Genomic DNA, 18,639 nt, shown 5'->3' on the forward strand with positions numbered 1-18,639 from the left:
TATAATCCTCCATCTTGGAGGTCATTAACGTTTACATGCAAAGTTTTCCTCTTTCTGAATGACTTTTCCGAAAACACGGTATCCATGGAAAGGAATATTCCAATCTCTTGTCTACATGCGGCGCTATAATCAAACAGAATAGTTAATAGGGCATGCCCAGTAAAGCGTAAACATCAACATAACATGATAGTTTAGTTTGGATCAAAAACAAGCTTTCCGCAGCAGTACAGTGCCGATTGCTCGCCTCCATTTTTAAAACTGAAGAACATCTCTAGCTACGTCTTACGTCATATCTGAGCATGCTCTGAGAGAACGCATCCGGGATAAATTTAAACAGGAAAAGATTAAATTCAATCTTGCTAATATTTTATAATTAAACTCAGGACATGTTTTATATAGATATATATTTTCTTTTTAAAGACAAACTGGACTTTGTATAGAAGTGTTTAGATTCTGTTCCACAGGTGGCGGTAATGCACACAGAAAGCTGCTTGTCAACCGCCAATAAACAACAGAAGAAGAACGTTGACAACTTTCCGTTTGAGCGGGTACAAGATACCTCAATATTCCACCCCTGTGAATCCGATTATATATTCATTCAGATTGGTACTTTTTTTCGGAATGAGGTGTATACAAAGGTTAGATTCTTTCCCTTTAAGCAAATAAACCGAATGCAATTGGAATATTTGGGTCCATGTATACATGGCTAGTCATTTGTTTATTCAACAATATCTTGCATTTGACTTGCTGTTCTCCAGCTGGGGCTGCTGCTGTTAAAATAACTGGCTTTTCCTCTCTATGGAAGAACGGCAGTGACAAGCACGTTCCAGTTCATGCACGCCTGTATCCCTTGAGGATGCAGCGAGTATTGCAAGCGCCTTCCTATGAAGTTTCTATGTACTTTATAGTCTGTTTAGAGAATAATAATGACGTCACGGTGTATAATAAATTGGCAACAGGGAGGACAGATGCCATGATCCAATTCTGATTTTCTGTATGTTTAAATCTGTTTAATTTTAATTTAATTAAAGATCCACCATACCTTGTCGATTTTTACTATGTGGAACCATTATGATGTCCAAATGTCCAAACCAAATGCTATATTACGATGAGATGTTGTTGCACAGATTGTCACACTTCCTATCCAGAGTAAAGTGGATTCATTTTGTTGACAAGTGATAGCCGTTGAAGTTGTGGGTCTAAATTTTCATCAAGAAGGCATAGGAATGGCGTCTGTTTCTCCAAGGTGGAATTCTGTGATGTGTTGACTTCATGCTAATCCCCTTCCTCCCGTAGGACTACAAATCATGTTGTGGTTTTCTAGGTGATACTTCTATTTCAAAGCCAAGCACTTAGTTGATTTTTACATTCAATCACCCCTTACAGAGTCCTGTTTTAGTCTCAATTTCCATCCATTCCATAATCTATCCTGATCATTTTGACCGTTCCCCTCTTTTCTCATGCAATGGAATATAATGGAATATAACATTTTACTGCACTGTACAGGCGTGAAACAAACATGTCAGCGCCGAGTTTCCCCCAGTAGAGCGAAGAAGAGGACAGTGTCAGCCCAGGATGCAGTAGGTTTAGAAATGAAGCTGCTAGTTAAGTGGAGGGCCCCAGTGACTAGATTTAAAAATGAAATTAAACAAGAATACAAAAAAAACCCAGCTAAAATAAAGGAAAAATGTCATTAAAAAAAAAAAAAAACGAAAAAAAACGAAAAACATCAAGCAGACATAACATAAATATAACAAATGCTAGACACATTTGTGTCTGCTCTCCCCATTTAAAAATATGACATATATATATTTGCTGTCTGTCATGTAAAAAAAGGCAATTGCTTTTTATTGTGCATTAACTATGCAAGTCATGCTCACTGTGCCATTTCCTTGGCAACGTTGGGTGCCAACTCTGCAGGAAGAGAACAGGAAGAGTTGGCAGCATAGTTAGTCAGGAAAACACTCCAAAAAAACACCACAACAAGGATTATTAGTCAGGTGTATTTATAATGCAAATTTGCCGCTGGGTATTGCAGTGGATTGTGTGTATTATGATGACATCTTTAACTAAAAATGTTTGTGTCGTATTACAAAAATGAACTGGGAGTATTTTAAATGCGCTCGTGTATTTTTCTTGACATTTAATTCAACATATTTTTTCAAGCTTGGCAACTTTGCCACTGAACTGAATGTAAATCACAGTAAACATTTTAAATATAGATGAGGTGAAATGCATTATGCCAACAAGCTTCCTCACATGCAAATGTTCTTGCAACTACAAAAATTGCTTCATTCCTGGAAAGTGGAAATGACTGTGATTTGGAGACATCCGAATTCTGTTATCACTGATTTAATGTGCAGATGCTTCAGTCACATGTTGCCAAATGTGTTTTTTTTTTTAACAGACATCAGACAGGATAATAACCAAAATCATGGCAGTTTATTTTTCAGTTGGGTCTGAAAGATTCTCTGCAAGATTCTCTGTGAGATAAATAAAAAATTGGTGGACCTGATCCCCCTTGATCATTTTCTTAAAAGGGACATATTGTGCTCATTTTACGGCGCTTTGTATTGATTTGTGGACTCCTATAGAGGAACTACACAAAGCTTTATAGATCTTCCAGAATCTGCACCTATTCAGCTGTATTTCTTTGAATTTGGTTGTTCCCGCAAAAGCACCCACACCCTGCCTCCAGGTGTGCCCACTCAGCCGTAGTTGGTCACACTAGCGAGTACTTAAAAAGGGGGGGGGGGGGGTGTAATTCCGAACTGAACTTCTAATGAAGAAATATAGTGTGGAACTGGTAAAAAAAAAAAAAAAAAAACTTGGCATTCATTTGCACAAGTAAACACATTTTTTACACAACATGAACACAAGACTAGCGCTATAAAGTGTGGGGACGGGGGTGGGGGGGCATTTGGGATATAACGGCGAAGGCATTGGATGAGGAGGTACGTGAGTCAGTTATTTCTTCAGAGTCATTAATGAAATTAGCATGCATGATTTTTGGACTGGGGCTGCACAGCGGACGAGTGGTTAGCATGCAGGCCTCACAGCTCAGAGACCCGAGTTCAATTCCACCCTTGGCCATCTCTGTGTGGAGTTTGCATGTTCTCCCCGTGCATGTGTGGGTTTTCTCCGGGTACTCCGGTTTCCTCCCACATTCCAAAAACATGCTAGGTTAATTGGCGACTCCAAATTGTCCATAGGTATGAATGTGAGTGTGAATGGTTGTTTGTCTATATGTGCCCTGTGATTGGCTGGCGACCAGTCCAGGGTGTACCCCGCCTCTCGCCCAAAGACAGCTGGGATAGGCTCCAGCAACCCTCGTGAGGAAAAGCGGTAGAAAATGAATGAATTAATGAATGTCTTTTTGTTGGCTGCACGGTGTCCGAGTGGTTAGCATGCAGGCCTCACGGCTAGGAGACATGAGTTCGATTCCACCATCTCTGTGTAATTTTCTCCAGGTACTCCGGATATCTCCCACATTCCAAAAACATGCTAGGTTAATTGGTGACTCCAAATTGTCCATAGGTATGAATGTGAGTGTGAATGGTTGTTTGTCTATATGTGCCCTGTGATTGGCTGGCGACCAGTCCAGGGTGTACCCAGCCTCTTGCCCGAAGACAGCTGGAATTGGCTCCAGCAACCCCCGTGAGGAAAAGCGGTAGAAAATGAATGAATGTTTTTTTGTTGGCTGCACAGCAAGCGAGTGGTTAGCATGCAGGGCTCACGGCTAGGAGATACAAGTTCGATTCCACCATCACACTTCATTTAGCCAATATTCAGTTTTTATCATCCAAAGATGTTTATTTGAGGGGATTAATTTTATGGCAACATATTTGATGTTTGCGTGAACAAGCTGTTGAAAGCGAAACGTGTGCAGTGAATCGTTGTTAAAATATTACAAAAGTATCGTGGCCGTGTTGACATTTCCTCTTCCCCCTGAGGATACCGCGAGGGAAATAACAGGGAATGGCCCAAGTCTGATTGGATCTTCATCTAATGGCGGCTTTGGTGGATGGCCGGATGTCCTCAGGACACAGACAACACCAACATTTGATATCATGGAAGGAAAATATGCCGAGTCCTCACAATGTAATGCCTTTTACTCCATAGAACAACAACCAAATAGCTAGACATTGACTTTATTGTGTTACATCAATGTTGATTTTTTTTTCTCCACCTTAGGGGGCTGTTATGCAGATTGCCCGATGGCCTCACAGTGAACTCCTAGTTTAATCCTTCCAGGGAACAACAGCACCATGGAGGGGGAGCAAAGCTCTCAGGAGGACAAGTGGGTTCAAACGGTCAAAAGTAACACAAAACTACACAAGGAGACAAACTTGAAACTTTCGGACACCACAGCAACTGAGCTTTGAAAGAACCAATAGAATGTGTGCTCTTGTGTTTCAAAAAGGCAAACAGAAGGTACGAGTGGAAGCGATAATGTTCCCTTGCGGGTCAGTGAGACCACACCGCTGAGAAAACAGCTGCAGCCAACCGCATTATAGTAGGCGAGGGACAGAGATAAAGGAGTGAAGCTCTGGGCCCGTAGAACGGTCGAAAATCAAATTTAGATTCCATTCTTACATCCAAATCATATTAGGCACTGCAGTTATTCACAGGGTAGCTATCTATCACTCACGTACACGCAACGTCAACATTGAGCCCGCCATCTGTCACGACTCGCCTCAGCAGGGCTGCTAGATGTGGTCCTGATGGAGCGGCTTTGACATCTTTTGAGTGCCCAAAAGACATTGTGTTCAGCAATGTTCAAATGTATACACAGTACTATTGGGGAATTCAGTCTGCAGAATGAAATATAGTCAATAAATATTCTGTACAATGAAACGGGTAATGCTCTTGAGGCTATGTATTTGTATAATGTTCAAAATATTCCTCTAATGCCACAAACAATCTCTGACCTACAGTACCGATTCCAGTATTTGTTGCACTAAATTGTATTAACTTATTCCCAACCAGTCAACGACAATACTGTTTTGTATAAGGAAAAATACATATTCAATGCTAATCAGTGGTCTTCAAATGACTGAAGTACATTCAGTCTGCAGAATGAAATACAGTAAAGTCTCGTTATATCGATATTCTCGGGAGTCGGAAAAAATACCGATATAACCGGATTATCCATATATCCGATCCTGCGCCGAACTGCATTAAAAGTGGGCAATAATGCACTCGACATTGTTCTATAGTATAGAACAATGTCGAGCAGCTTAAATCAATCTTTGCTTAAGGATTTCAATACCAAAAAAGAACACGGCGGGTTGAGCATGACCTGTGAACCAGGAAGTGCGGGAATCGGTGTGTGTGCTGCGCTCTGGTGGTGGAAGTGTGAAAAATAAAGTTGACTGGAAGCAGCCGTTCGCCGTGTTCTTTTTTGGTATTGAAATTCTTAAGCAAAGATTGATTTAAGCTGCTATATCGATATCGATATAAGCAGACCAAATTGGCTGGCGGGAGATGAAAAGGGCATCGTAGTAACCGGATTATCATAATAACCGGGTATCGTACTAATGGAACTAATTATATCATAAAAGACTAGAAATTTGCCGGGAAATGGAAATAGTATCGTAATAAGTAGTAATTCGTTATAACCGATATCGATATAACGAGACTTTACTGTATAGTCAATAAATATTCTGTACAATGAAACGGGTAATGCTCTTGAGGCCATGTATTTGTATAATGTTTAAAATATTCCTCTAATGCCACAAACAATCTCTGACCTACAGCACCGATTCCAGTATTTGTTGCACTAAATTGTATTAACTTATTCCCAACCAAACAATAAAACTATTTTTAGTGTTTTGTATAAGGAAAAATACATATTCAATGCTAATCAGTGATGACTTTGCAGGTACAGCACACTGTCTTCTCCATCGCTATTTATATTTGATTCATGAGACCGCAATACAAGAGTTTTCGACTTAAATGCTTTAAATATTAATCTGAACATGAAGGGCTGATTTTCAGGACAGTAGAAGAAGAATACTGAGTCAAGCGTTAAATAACTTTCATGGAAATCTATTGTAATTTTGTGTTCGGTTCCAATTTGTTTCATTTCCACTGAAGATGGAGACTCGTGAGTCACAGAGACCCTTCGTTTCGTTTCCGTGGGACTTATTTAATTTATTTCACTCTTCCTTTAGGTTGCTCTAGGTTCGTTTTTTTCAAACTCGGTTTGCGAAACTGTCAGCAGCAACTCGTTGAACTGAGTTAATAAGTAAAAAAACAAAGAATAAATATATGTTATACATCCAAATTGGTTACTGCTACTGTATACTGATTGGAAGATTGACTACCAAAAACCAGGACACACCAGGAATTTGAACCATCGTGCATGATGTCCCCAATTACACGGGACTTCACCTTGTCAAATGTCAAAGCATTAACTCCATTCATTTGTTTTGCTTTTTCTTCGGCTTTTTACTGCTTTTAGGTAACACAAACTCAAAAAGCCGCCCACGCGGGAACCTGTCAGGACTCCCGTCACAAAGTGCCCTAATGCTGGTCAATTTCATGGCCCATCACTTTCTACGAAAAGGAATGGATGACCACGACAAGCAGATTAAACCACGTCAACAAACCTGTAAAGTAAAACTTTGGGGATGATGCATTGACAGGAAGCGAAACAGCACCAAGGGTCAAACAAAAGTGAGTTGACACACTCTCACACTGTAATTGATTGAGGCTTAGAGAGTTGTGTATGCCTTCCAATTTGTAGACTCCATAAAAAGAGATGGGAGACAGTAATTATGTTTGTCATGATATACTGCGCACAGGAATTGGCGAGCTAATCAGAAAGGCAGACAGATGTAGCCTACAGATGCCATCAGACCTCTTGTCCGTTGTGATCAAATTAAAGCGGGTCATTGTAACAGGTAACAGCTGTTCATTGATAATTTGTTCAATTATGCACAGATAATACACGCAGAAGAGGATTCCCAAACCCCAAGGGCCTCGTCCCGCTTGTCCTTTTGTCTCCAGAATCAACAACATAGTGAAATCGATATCTAACATATGGTCACGATGCAGAAAATATCAACATAGTTTTCGTGATTTTGCGGAGTGTTTGTCAAGACACATTCATTTCACGATCGTTCGAATCTCAAATCAAAATATCAATACTTTTGATACTTCGGTCATTTGAAGTTATGTTTATATGTTTTAAGAGCTTGTCAACCAATTGGAAATTGCAGTCTGACTCGGTGTCATCTTGCAAAGAACACTTAACTCATCACACGGCAACACTCAAAAGGTGCAATAAGAAACATACAAACAAGTACCAATACAATTTTTTTATATTTTTTTAAACTATTTTAAATTTTTCCCATAATGCATTTAATCTGAGCAAAGCATTTATTTGGGGTTCAAATTGGATGGATGGTGCTGCAACACTCCGGCAGGCACCAATGAGTCCTTTGCTCAGATACAATACATTATAGGAAAACTTTTAAAAATGTAATTTGTATAACTCATATTAGCACTTGTTTGAATATTTATGAGGAACACGGCTGGGATAGGCTCCAGCATGCCTGTGACCCTAGTGAGGATAAGCGGTATAGAAAATGGATGTATTAATGGACCTTTTGAGTGTTAGGTTGCTGTGTGATGACTTCAGTGTTCTTTGTCAGGCTTGTACATCAGAAATTATGTATGCACTGAGATTAACTGGTGACTAGTCCAGGGTGTACACCGCCTCTCACTCAAGGTTAGCTAGGATAGGATAGGCTCCCGCTACTTGTGTCCCTGAACAGGATAATCTGCATAGAAAATGAATGGATAGGTATGTGACATTAGTACCAAGAGTATTTTGATATCTTTCCTGTTGGTGTAGACTGTGTAGCTGTACCTAATGATTTGTCCACCCACATATGCAGACTCGCTAGACTCCCACTATATTTTAACTTGGACTGTTAGTATCAGGCTATAAGCAAACATTCTCAGGTCTAATTCATCTTATTTCCTCAGGGTAGAAAAGTAGAAAAATAGATGCCACTTGATTGGTGAACACAAATAATCGTTTGCTTTTTTAAGATAAATGAAACTGCAATAACGAATAACAAAATGCAAGACATTGCAAGACTTACAAGGACTTAACGGGGTATGATTCATCATATTACAAAGCGACTAGACCACATTTGAAGCATATATCTCAATATATAAAATTTATTCATTCATCTTCATAGCTGTCACTCAGAGGCGTTATCCTGCAAGCAGCCAGCAGGCTCTCATTATGCAAACTCAAACAAGGCTGCAGAATTGAGTTTGCTGTCCCAGAGTAGCATAAGCAAATATAGCCCGACAACTCATATCGGGGAGGGACTTAGAAGTTTGCTTCGGCCTGAACATTCACACAATGAAGACAACGGTTTGCACGCCCGAGAAATTTTGTCTGCAAAGAGAACAGAATAAACAAACTTCCTGATCCTCAAATCCAACAAATCTTAATCAATATGAATCTGAGATTTGGTCTGAGTTTGAAAGGAGGTGTCCATCTGTGTGCTTTGAATGAAAATGTAGTCCATGGAATCTAGTCTTTTTGTGCTTTTACAAGTAAAAAAATCGGTTATAGATATTTTCATTTGAAGATTTTGGACCTAGTGTTCATGTATAAGAGGATTAAAAAGATGCATCAAAGTGTTCCAGGTAACACAAGGGTCAATTCCAGTCTACAGTACACTGGACCGCAGTGTTTCAGTTGTGGAAAAAATGGTGCAACAGAGCCCTCCTGTGGAGGTATTGTGTCCTGCACCTCGGCCCACTTTAAAATTTCCAATCCATCCAGTTCCCCCTCTGGGCACTACCAGGTTTATCTCATCATTATGCAAAGCTTTTCATACAAGGTGTACTTTAGCATTATTATATTTATTACTATTATTATTAGACTGATTTTCTGTTGATTTAGACTGGAGTAGAATATCTTTTCTTGCTAACTAGCGTCAATGTTGTTCGGTCCTGTTTAGCATTCGTCATAGCTTAGTTGTTAGCTTATTAGCCCCGGTGGAGTCCGTGACAACAGTCAGTAGGTAAATCATAACAAAGCACTTACTACTGTCTTTCTTTTTTCCTCCCTGTTTTTTTTTTCTTTTCTGCACCACTGGGATAACTCCCCTTCATTGTGTCTCTCATCTGGGGAACTAGGGGGCCGATAAAAAAAACAAACGTTGATTGACGCAGACAGCGTTGAAGACAGTCGTGCGGGGGGCCCCTCCCAAGGGGGTTTGCTACGTCGTTGTTTCATAATTGCATCGTAAATACCCATTGTGGTTGTTTCTGTGCAGTACATGTATTATCACTTGAGGTAAACGATCTCTTAGGAGCCCCCTATTGGGGGGGGGTGCCAGGTTTGCCTGTTGGCACGCCCCGTTTGAGGGTGCATACAGGTGCTCAGTTGGCTTCAGGTCTCTGTGTGTAAGCAGTTTTCCTTCGCCCTGATAATCCATCCACCTCACAGCTGTGGCATCTGAAGATGCTGATTAGACACCATGATTAATTCACACGTGTGCCGCTGCACACTCCAAAATTGTGCAGTTTTATCAAACACCACAATGCCACAGATGTTGTAAGTGTTGAGAGACCGTGCAATAGGCTTGCTGACTACAAGGAATGCCCACCACAGCTGTTGTCCTTGAAATTATAATCTTTGTAAAGAATTTAGCTGTACTATACATGCAAACGGCCTCACGATCACGTTTATCCAAGCACTTCCACGTAGAGTTTCCTCACCTACAAGATTGTCTGTGGCACTTTGGAGAGGTGTTCTCTTCCCAAATGACTCCCGTTTGTCTTTGAACAGGGCATTCATGTCCTGTGGTTGAGCAGTTTTCTGATGTCAACATTGTAAATGTCTTTTCTACCGCTTATCCTCACAAGGGTTGCGGGGGCTGCTGGAGCCTATCCTAGCTGTCTTCGGGCGAGAGGCAGGGTACACCCTGAACTGGTCGCCAGCCAATCACAGGGCACATATAGACAAACAACCATTCACACTCACATTCATACCTATGGACAATTTGGAGTCGCCAATTAACCTAGCATGTTTTTGGAATGTGGGAGGAAACCGGAGTACCCGGAAAAAACTGAGGTTAAGGTTGGCAATATGTTTTTTGACACATTTAATTTCAATATCTTCTTTCAGTCCATTATAAAATTGCAATATATTTTTTAAATGTAGATATTTACATATAAATGACTTTGTGCAAAATGTACACACATTAGTAAGACACCATTGCAAATGTGACATGAAAAAATATGTCACATCAAGTTATAAAATATATTTTTTAAATCCTTCATTCAAAATCAAAGATCAAGATTATTATGTGCAGTAAATATATAAAAAAATATTTATCAATTCAATAAAACATTCATCAAAGTGCATTTTTGTGAATTTTAAAAACATTCAAATGCCAAAAACAGGAATTGATTTTATAAAACAAAAAATAATTGTAGGACAAAATTTAAATTTACATTTGGCCACAAATTTTGCATAAAAAATATCAGCATTATTTAAATAGACATTTAATGGACAACATTTGAGTGTTCTGCATCATGTGACAAAATAAAAAAAAGAAAATATGGCAGTAGATAGTACATTTGTATCTTTCAACAAGGCACCAAAGGTTTTGATATTGAGATAAGAGACTTGCTGGTATTGACACATTATAGAATCTTTAAGTTTGTAGAGCCTCTTAAGTAAAAGCACTTTTTTTGCCCATCATTCAAAATCATTATGTGAAACATATATTTCTTTCCCTTTTCCCTACAATGCTGTCATTGGGATATTAACTTGTTTTCTTGTGTTATAATGCACAGAAAAGGGAAAGAAATATGGTATTGAGAATGATGGGCAAAATAACATTAAAAAGTGCAATTCCCCTTTAAGTAAATAAGTAAATTCATAAAAGCTAAAATGCATTTTAAATAATTATTCAATTAAGTTTTAAATAAAATGCAGCACGTGGCAATATAATAATAATAAAAAAAGCACTGCTGACTTCTATTGACTATGGCTTAATGTGATTGAGGCAGCCCTGCAGACAACATCTCTGTAAAAAAGTTCAGACTCCAATTATGATGGCTGTTAAAAGCTTTAACATTTACAAAGTTCTGCCGCTCTGACACAGGCTCAGTTAGAGTACCACTAAAAAGTACTCAGTTCTGCAAATAATTTTTTTTTCCCCCATTTCTGTGCCACGTGGCTAAAGTGTGAGCGTGAGCTGAAGGGCATGCTAAAATCAGGGTGCTGCACTGATATTCAATCCATCTCTGAGAATTCAAAAGGCCAGCGCTGGAGGAGCTTTTTCAAATGTGCTGTCTCTTCAATGTTCCAGATAATTCTCCTCCCGCTGACAGACATCTCATTGTTCGGTAGCGAAGGATAAAAAGACAAGCAGCATAAAGGCGCCAGCGTCCAACTCACAGAGCTGACTAAGTAAGGTTAGTCATTTTGCTAAGTGTTATTTTAGGAAGCCTTTATAAAGCAGGCAGGAGTGGCCAGTGCCTCTTTCGTTCTCCAGGCAGAAGAGGAGGTCCCGAAGGTTAACTCTAGTAATGCGCTGCCGTGATAACTGTCTGGTTCCGACCCCGCTGGAACCTCCGTGTTGGCCGGAGTCCGACCCTACGCCCTACGCAGCATGAAACAAACTTTTTTCAATCTTTAATTCCAAATGAGATATGTCAAGTCTATGACAAATTGTTTACCACAGAATACCTCTGCACTGGAACCCCTGAGAGGCGAGTCCATTTTTCGCTTTTTCCTGGGACCAATTGCTGCCAGGGCTGTTAGGTTGGCTTCTCGCTGCCTGATTTGCGCCAGCTCCTGCTGTTGCATCTGGATTACAAACAAGGAAGCATGTAGAGACAAATTCACCGTCATGCCACAGAAATAATGTTACATAGTTAAGATGTCAAATACTGTACAAAACCTCTTTGGCCTTCTGTTTCAGTCTGAGCTGCTCCGGGTCTTCTTGTCGTGACCGAGACTGCAGGAAGGTGAAAGACATTTATTGTATTAGTTTTATCACTCGGTTAACACAGAGCTGGCCATTTTAACTAATAATCATTGTTTTTCAGTCACCTTGGCAGCCTTGAGGAGGATCTCCCTCTCCTGATCTTCTTTCTTCTGTTTCTCCATCTGATCCAACTGCTCAAATAATTTGAGCTGGGCTCGCACATTGGTGACCTGCTCATGCCGCTCATCTTCCTGTGGGATGCATGCGACAGTGAACGGTGGAAATCACACAGGTATGTTGTGATGCATTTTTCTCATTGATGAATACTTTGAAGGTTGAGTTCTTCTGCTGTGCCACTTGTGAGGCCTTTTCCACCAGGCTCTGTAGTCTGAACTGAGCAGCAAGGGAAATGTAGTTCACAACGTTCGCACCCAATTCACTGACACCGAAATTCTTACCTGCCACAGAAGAAAGAATGAGTGATTTCCATAAAGGTGAGAATGAATCCACCTTTCAGAACCACAATGTGTCTTTTGTATGTGTGTGTGTGTGTGTGTCTCACTAATGTCCAGAGTTCTCTGAGTGAGCAAGGAAGTGGAGAGGAAGGCCTCGTTCTTACAAGATCGGGTCACAGCACCAACAAGCACCGAGTTAGTTGCTAGGATACGAGCACTCTCTTCTGACAGGTTTACTCCTGCCATGGTTGCCACATCATTGATATCATCATCATCCCTGGAGGCAAAAAAGGCATGATTAATATCCTATATTTCCATCTATCCATCTTCTATGCTGTTTTTCCTCACTATGGCAGCGGTGATATGCTGGAGCCTACACCAATGAACCTAACATATATGTTAAAATGTGTAGGGAAATTGGAGTACCCGGAGTAACTCCACACAGCGATGCTTCCCATATTTCCCAGAAAAATAAATACTCTCGATATAAGTAGCACTGTGAAAAATCAGTGGAGGCGACCAAATTTAAGATAGTGGGCACAGTGCTCTGTGGAAATGGAGTGCAGCTTTCAGTTCAGTGTAGAGATGTCACGGCAAAATCGACCTGTTGTCACAGACCTGAAAGTTGCACCGCCTATTGTCTGCATCTTGTTCTTCTGAGCAGCTTGGAGAGGAGTTTGGCTGACAACTTGAACACAATTAGCCCCCTGAGTCTGCGTGACTGCAGAAACTAATAGAACAGAAATAGAGTGATACAGAGAATCCATAAGGTGGCACTAGCATTATCGGTAAACCTCACTGTCAAATGTTATTTATTTTTAGTGGTTGATGTGCAGTAGTTTGCATGAATATGAAAGTCAGAAATGAAATGAATTTACAATGGGGTTAGAATAATTTTAAGCATAACTGTAGATATTAACAATAAGGTAAATTGCATTATTTGGACACCTGAATTGAGCTGCTTGACCACCGGTGGCTGTCCCAGAATGATGCGACTATGAGATGGTCCTCTGAGATTTATCACTGGTGACTGAGCCAACGTGACCTGAGGCCTCCTCATTGTCCCTTGTTGCTGGGTTTCAATCTATGAACATTTAGAGAGATGAAGCATAAACTTAATATGTACCCTTTCCACATGAATGTGTGTGTGAATAGTTAAATGAAAACAAACAGCAAAAATACCATTCGGGGTTTAATGTAAGGAGGTTGAGTGAGAGTGATAACGGTGGTTTTGTTTACAGGACTGCTGGTGACTGCTGTGACAGAGGCTGTGGAAGAGAGAGGGGGACGAAACACCACCGTCGCCAGGGCTGTAGAAGCCGCCGAGACAGGCTGAGTGCTTGGCTGAGGCTGGAGGCTCTGATGAATAAAAGCTTCTGAATTTGGGGTCATCTGGCGAAGAGCTGGGAGACTTCGCTAGAGTCAGTCACACAGCAGAAAAACAGAGACAAAATACTGTAAATTACAGCTTGCTATAGTTTTGACAATTCCTGACAAGAACAAACTGAAAAAAAAAACATTTTGAAAATGCATATCCTGTAATCGACTCCAAATTGTCCATAGGTATGAATGTGAGTGTGAATGGTTGTTTGTCTATATGTGCCCTGTGATTGGCTGGCGACCAGTCCAGGGTGTACCCTGCCTTTCGCCCGAAGACAGCTGGGATAGGCTCCAGCACCCCCGTGACCATCGTGAGGATAAGCGGTACAAAATGAATGAATATATCCTGTAATGGTAATGATTTGATATTATTTAACATACCCCCCTATCCGTTTCATATCTGATGTAGTTGGGGATGGCCGATAATATCGGACACCCATATTCACCCGATGAAAACTCTGATATCGGGATCTTCTCTATAGTGAAAACCAATATAGCGCATGCAGCACAAACATTGCATTTGCAGAGACGGTGCCACTTAAATGTTCTGTGGTAAAGAAACAATACTCTACCTAAGCAAGCAAAGCAACATCGGAGCCCTAGCTTTACATATTGCTTCCTGTTAGCTAGATGACTTTTCACCAAATTCAAAATGTATCCTCCCGTACATTTCTAATTTTGTAAATTTGCAACATTAATCAAACAGCATAGCATCTTCATCAGGTTTGTCAAAAAGAGGTTGCGTACAAGTCAAACAAAAACAAATCCTCACCTTCAGGAATGGCACAAGGTATGGCTGCGGTGAAGAATTGAGCTCCTTGTACAATGTCGTGGTAAACTCTTCTGGCTCTATCTTTGCGTCCTGTTGTACAAAAGCAGAAAGGATCCATGTAAACTAAATTACCATATATTCCATTGTAAAAGACAGACCGGTATTTAAGCTGGTCTGTGTATGTGCATAGAAATTAGACTCTGCGAATAGAAAAAAATCAAAAGGGAGTGTAACACAGCGCCACACTTCCGTTTGCATGACCTAACGCCTTTTAAGTTTCGGGGTCATGCTGTCATTCCTCCTCCTGCTGCTGCTGCTGCTTGTCACCATGGCTGGTGTGCTTAATTGTTTGCTCACGCTACATCAATCAAAACTACTACAACCAATTCCATTACTGGCTGTGCTAGAAACATCCACTCAGCAGTCCAATTTTTTTCCCCCACTGAACCTTTTTGTGGCATTCCAAACCTAATGACATTCCACATCTGATGACAACATGCATGATGGCGAGCTACCCACACACCGCATCGTGGTAAGAACAATCGAAGACTTCATGAACTGGATTATGGACATTAAGGACATTGTGCTTCTGACCCTGCACTGAGTTTAGTGGTACTTATAAGAAAAGGAGATGTTATGATGCTTAAAAAAATATAATAAATTAGCCACACTACTATACAAGTCGCAGGATTCAAAGGTTTTTTTAAAAGTAGCGGCTCATAGACCGGAAATTACGGTAATAATAGATTGAAGAATCACCATTGTTGTGTTGGACGGCAAAGTTAAGTATTCAAAGGGTTCATACCAGCAGATTCTTGATCAACTCTTGGACATTGGCAATCGTTTCAGAGGACTGTTTCTTACTGCAAGCCAGTTTTATCAGCGTAGACAGAAAGTCTCTGCACTTTTTCACATTCTGCAGTGCCTCCTTGAAGGAAAAGAAATAATCAAATTATAGTCACTACAAGTCTGGATTAGCATAATTTATCATACTTCTTATTCAGACTCTCTTACCGCTGTTATTGCTGTTGGAGTGACAGAGTTCCCAGTGGCTCCCAAGGGCCCTGCAGGACTTTGTGCTAGTGATGGAACTGCAGAAGCAGGCTGAACTGTTGTGGGGGTTCCTTGCAGTTGTTCCAAGGTGGTGGCATTTCCTCCTAGTGCGGCAGTGTTCTGCACAAATTCATTGGCAGAAGATCGACAACAGTAGCTTAGTATTTTGTCTTTTTTTTACCAGAACCTGGAGACTTTTTTTGCAAGCTTTATGGTGAAAAAAGACCAGAAGTCAATGATGTCAGTACCATTCATGTCATCTGTGGCTGTCATTATTAGCAGAATGCATAACTGCACCTCACTGCTTGGAGAATGTGCATGCTAACATTTGATGTGTGTCAAATATACGTACCTGTAGCACCGGAGGTCTCTGCAGTGTTGAAGTCGACACAGCGGTTTTGGCAGCAGAGCCTTGTTTGATAATTGCAGTGGGGGTAACAGAACAGGCAAGCAGTGATGCACCTGGAGCCTGTACAGCAGGAAGGATATTTATTTAAAAATTCATTAATTAATAAAAATTGATTGCATTTTGTCCACAGTAACTCATAATTAATTGCACTTAATGACAGACTCCATAGTAAACCAGATCTATAGTAAGTAGGGATGTAAACCTCTTTGTGGTAAACACTTACATAAGCAACTACGATCAACTGCATCAAATCTTATGCAAGAGGATTTAAATTTTGGAAATATGAGCAATTATTTTATTCAAAAACTAATATACATTTAGAAATCCCCACGTTTTTGCATGTTTAATACAAGCAGCAATTTGTACCACTTTGTTTTATGGTCCTTGAACACACCTTCTAACTTTGGCATATAGACTACTATACTGTATTATGCCGCTTTTTCGTTCAACTCAAATTTGGTAATAAGTTATAGGTTTGAATTTTAGTTCAGGCCTTTCTATGTGGACTCTGCAGATACTCCCTGTGTTTGTGTGAGTTCTCTCTGCACGCAGCCTGAGTACCTGCTGAGATGTAGTCTGGCTGGAGCTACCGGGGACTGAGGGTCGTGGTGTGATGGCACTTTGGGACTGTGCCTGAGCTTGCATCTGAGCCAGGGTCTGTTGGTGAATCATCAGCAGTTGCCCACTTTCACTGCGAACCAAAACCATACCTGCAAGAGGTGAAAACAAGACAATTCATGATGCACATACAGTATGTACATATATCCTATTCAGCTCCATCATGACCAAATTTGGAGTCGCTTTAGTTTTGTATAAGATTTGACATAAGCTAAAGCATAATAAACAAAAATTTGTCTCAAACTGTGATGATGAAATTGTTTTTCCTCACAGCTCTCGACATTAGCAATGCTTCTACACTATGCAGAGAACACATGGTCTTATTCTCCCAATAGTGTAAGGCAGGGATGTCCGAGGGGGACATTAGCGGCATGCATCTTGTTTTTTTTTTTTTTTTACTGGCTCGCAGCACAGTGGACTCCAACACTATGGAATACCTTACCCCCTGATATTACAGCTGCTACCTCAGTAGAAATGTTCCAAGAAGCATGTGGCTGGATGTTGCCAGCAAGAGTGGTGAGCCACTCTTACGATTTACGATCTACGTACACGCGAACAAGACCTAAGTTGCATTTGAAAACAATCACTGACATGAAAAAATCAGATAGAGTTCACATATGAGCAAAAAAAATGTAATTGACCTGCAGTGTGAACATAGTTTATGCCAAAGTGCTCTCTAAAATACAGAAATTCATTACCTCTGGTCTCACTTTAATTTCAGTAATATAACTTTCCAACTGAGTTATTTAACAATGCAAAATTATCGCTCATTGAAAGTTACCTGCAGGGATGTGGATGTTTTGGATATTTTGTTGTGACTGAGTGACTGCACTTGTAGAGGGTACAGGTTTCGTCAGATTCTGAGTAACAATTGGGCTTCCCGTGGGGACTGTTGACCCTACTGTGACACTTGAAACAGCTCCATGAGTGCCGCTCTGCAAGGCAGTTCTTTTTGTAAAGGAGGGAGTTGCACATTGTGAGGTAGTGGGCGTTTGTGGCCTCACAAGCGTGACCGTGGCTGGACTGATCAAACTGGTAGAAGAAGTTCTAATGATTGTAGTAGGTGTTGTGGATAAGGTTGTGGCGTTTCCCTTCGTAAGTCCATTGTTGACACATATGGATGTGGACTGTCGTTTCTGGACGCTGCTGTCAACTGGTGCGCCTCTGACAGCATGACTGTTCACCAGAACGACACGCCCATTCAATGTCTGAGCAACTGTCATCCCGACTTTGTCTAAATTCGATGTAGAATCCAGTACAGCCAAGACAGACTTATTCTGTGTAGCAGATGTCGTCTCGCTTGCTCTATCCACGCTGTTATTTGCACTTTCTTGTGTCCCTACAGCGGTCAAAACAAACAGACACAAGGAGTGTTTGAATGAGTTCCGAGACACACTCAAGTCTATTAAGTGTACTACATGGGCAGAATCTGAACAAAATTAACTAATGCTAGCTAAATGAACTACGGAAATAGCTTACCTGCTTTAGCAAGATCTGGTTGAGAAACTGTCATTTTGTTGCTTTCTACATTTGAAATACTACTCATAGTTGTGTTTCCTGTGTGATTAGCTGTTGAAACAACACCGGTCGTGGTGTTTACGTGACCTGCGTGAACTAGCGCTGACTCTGCTACATCGCTAACTACTTTTTTGTCCGCCTCTGTTTTGAAGAAAGCATCATCTTTCGATTCGGAACCCGCCGCCATCTTTGCCGAACTACACTAGTTCGTGGGACTCAAGTGCCGATTGGATACGCCGTCCTTGACGTAATCAGGGTACTAATTCTGATTGGTTGCTTTCAGAAACGAAGGCGTGCCTGTGGTAACTGACAGCTCCGGAAGAAAACAAGTACAGACTAAGTATGTTGTGAGCGACCTCTAGTGGGGACGTACTTAAATGTTTAGTAATTGAAACTTTGTTTCCGACACGACACAAGTGACTGTTTTGTTTGTGTTTTTGTAGCGCTCACTTTACA

The 18,639-nt window shown here is 40.7% G+C and overlaps 1 protein-coding gene across 2 annotated transcripts; it reads right to left on the reverse strand.

The window, feature by feature from the left end:
- Positions 1 to 10,503: 10,503 nt before the first annotated feature.
- LOC131104717 (transcription initiation factor TFIID subunit 4-like) lies at positions 10,504 to 18,401 on the reverse strand. 2 transcript variants are annotated; one of them, XM_058052207.2, is made up of 16 exons: positions 18,145 to 18,401; positions 17,447 to 18,004; positions 16,609 to 16,757; positions 15,991 to 16,107; positions 15,600 to 15,758; positions 15,391 to 15,513; positions 14,586 to 14,675; positions 13,616 to 13,849; positions 13,382 to 13,517; positions 13,052 to 13,163; positions 12,541 to 12,710; positions 12,306 to 12,436; positions 12,104 to 12,229; positions 11,952 to 12,008; positions 11,738 to 11,857; positions 10,504 to 11,651 (listed from the first exon to the last, which is right to left on the reverse strand). In XM_058052207.2, exons 1-16 carry the CDS (start codon positions 18,368 to 18,370, stop codon positions 11,484 to 11,486), a joined length of 2,676 nt encoding a protein of 891 aa, XP_057908190.2. In that variant the 5' UTR covers positions 18,371 to 18,401; the 3' UTR covers positions 10,504 to 11,483. The 2 variants fall into 2 exon arrangements, with proteins under 2 accessions (XP_057908190.2, XP_057908191.2); XM_058052208.2 differs by having other exon boundaries at positions 11,728 to 11,857.
- Between the last annotated feature and the right edge of the window lie 238 nt (positions 18,402 to 18,639).

The sequence above is a fragment of the Doryrhamphus excisus genome, linkage group LG15, assembly GCF_037039965.1.
Source record: "Doryrhamphus excisus strain RoL-2023G ecotype Guam linkage group LG15, RoL_Dexc_Guam_v1.1, whole genome shotgun sequence".
Lineage (NCBI taxonomy): Eukaryota > Metazoa > Chordata > Actinopteri > Syngnathiformes > Syngnathidae > Doryrhamphus > Doryrhamphus excisus.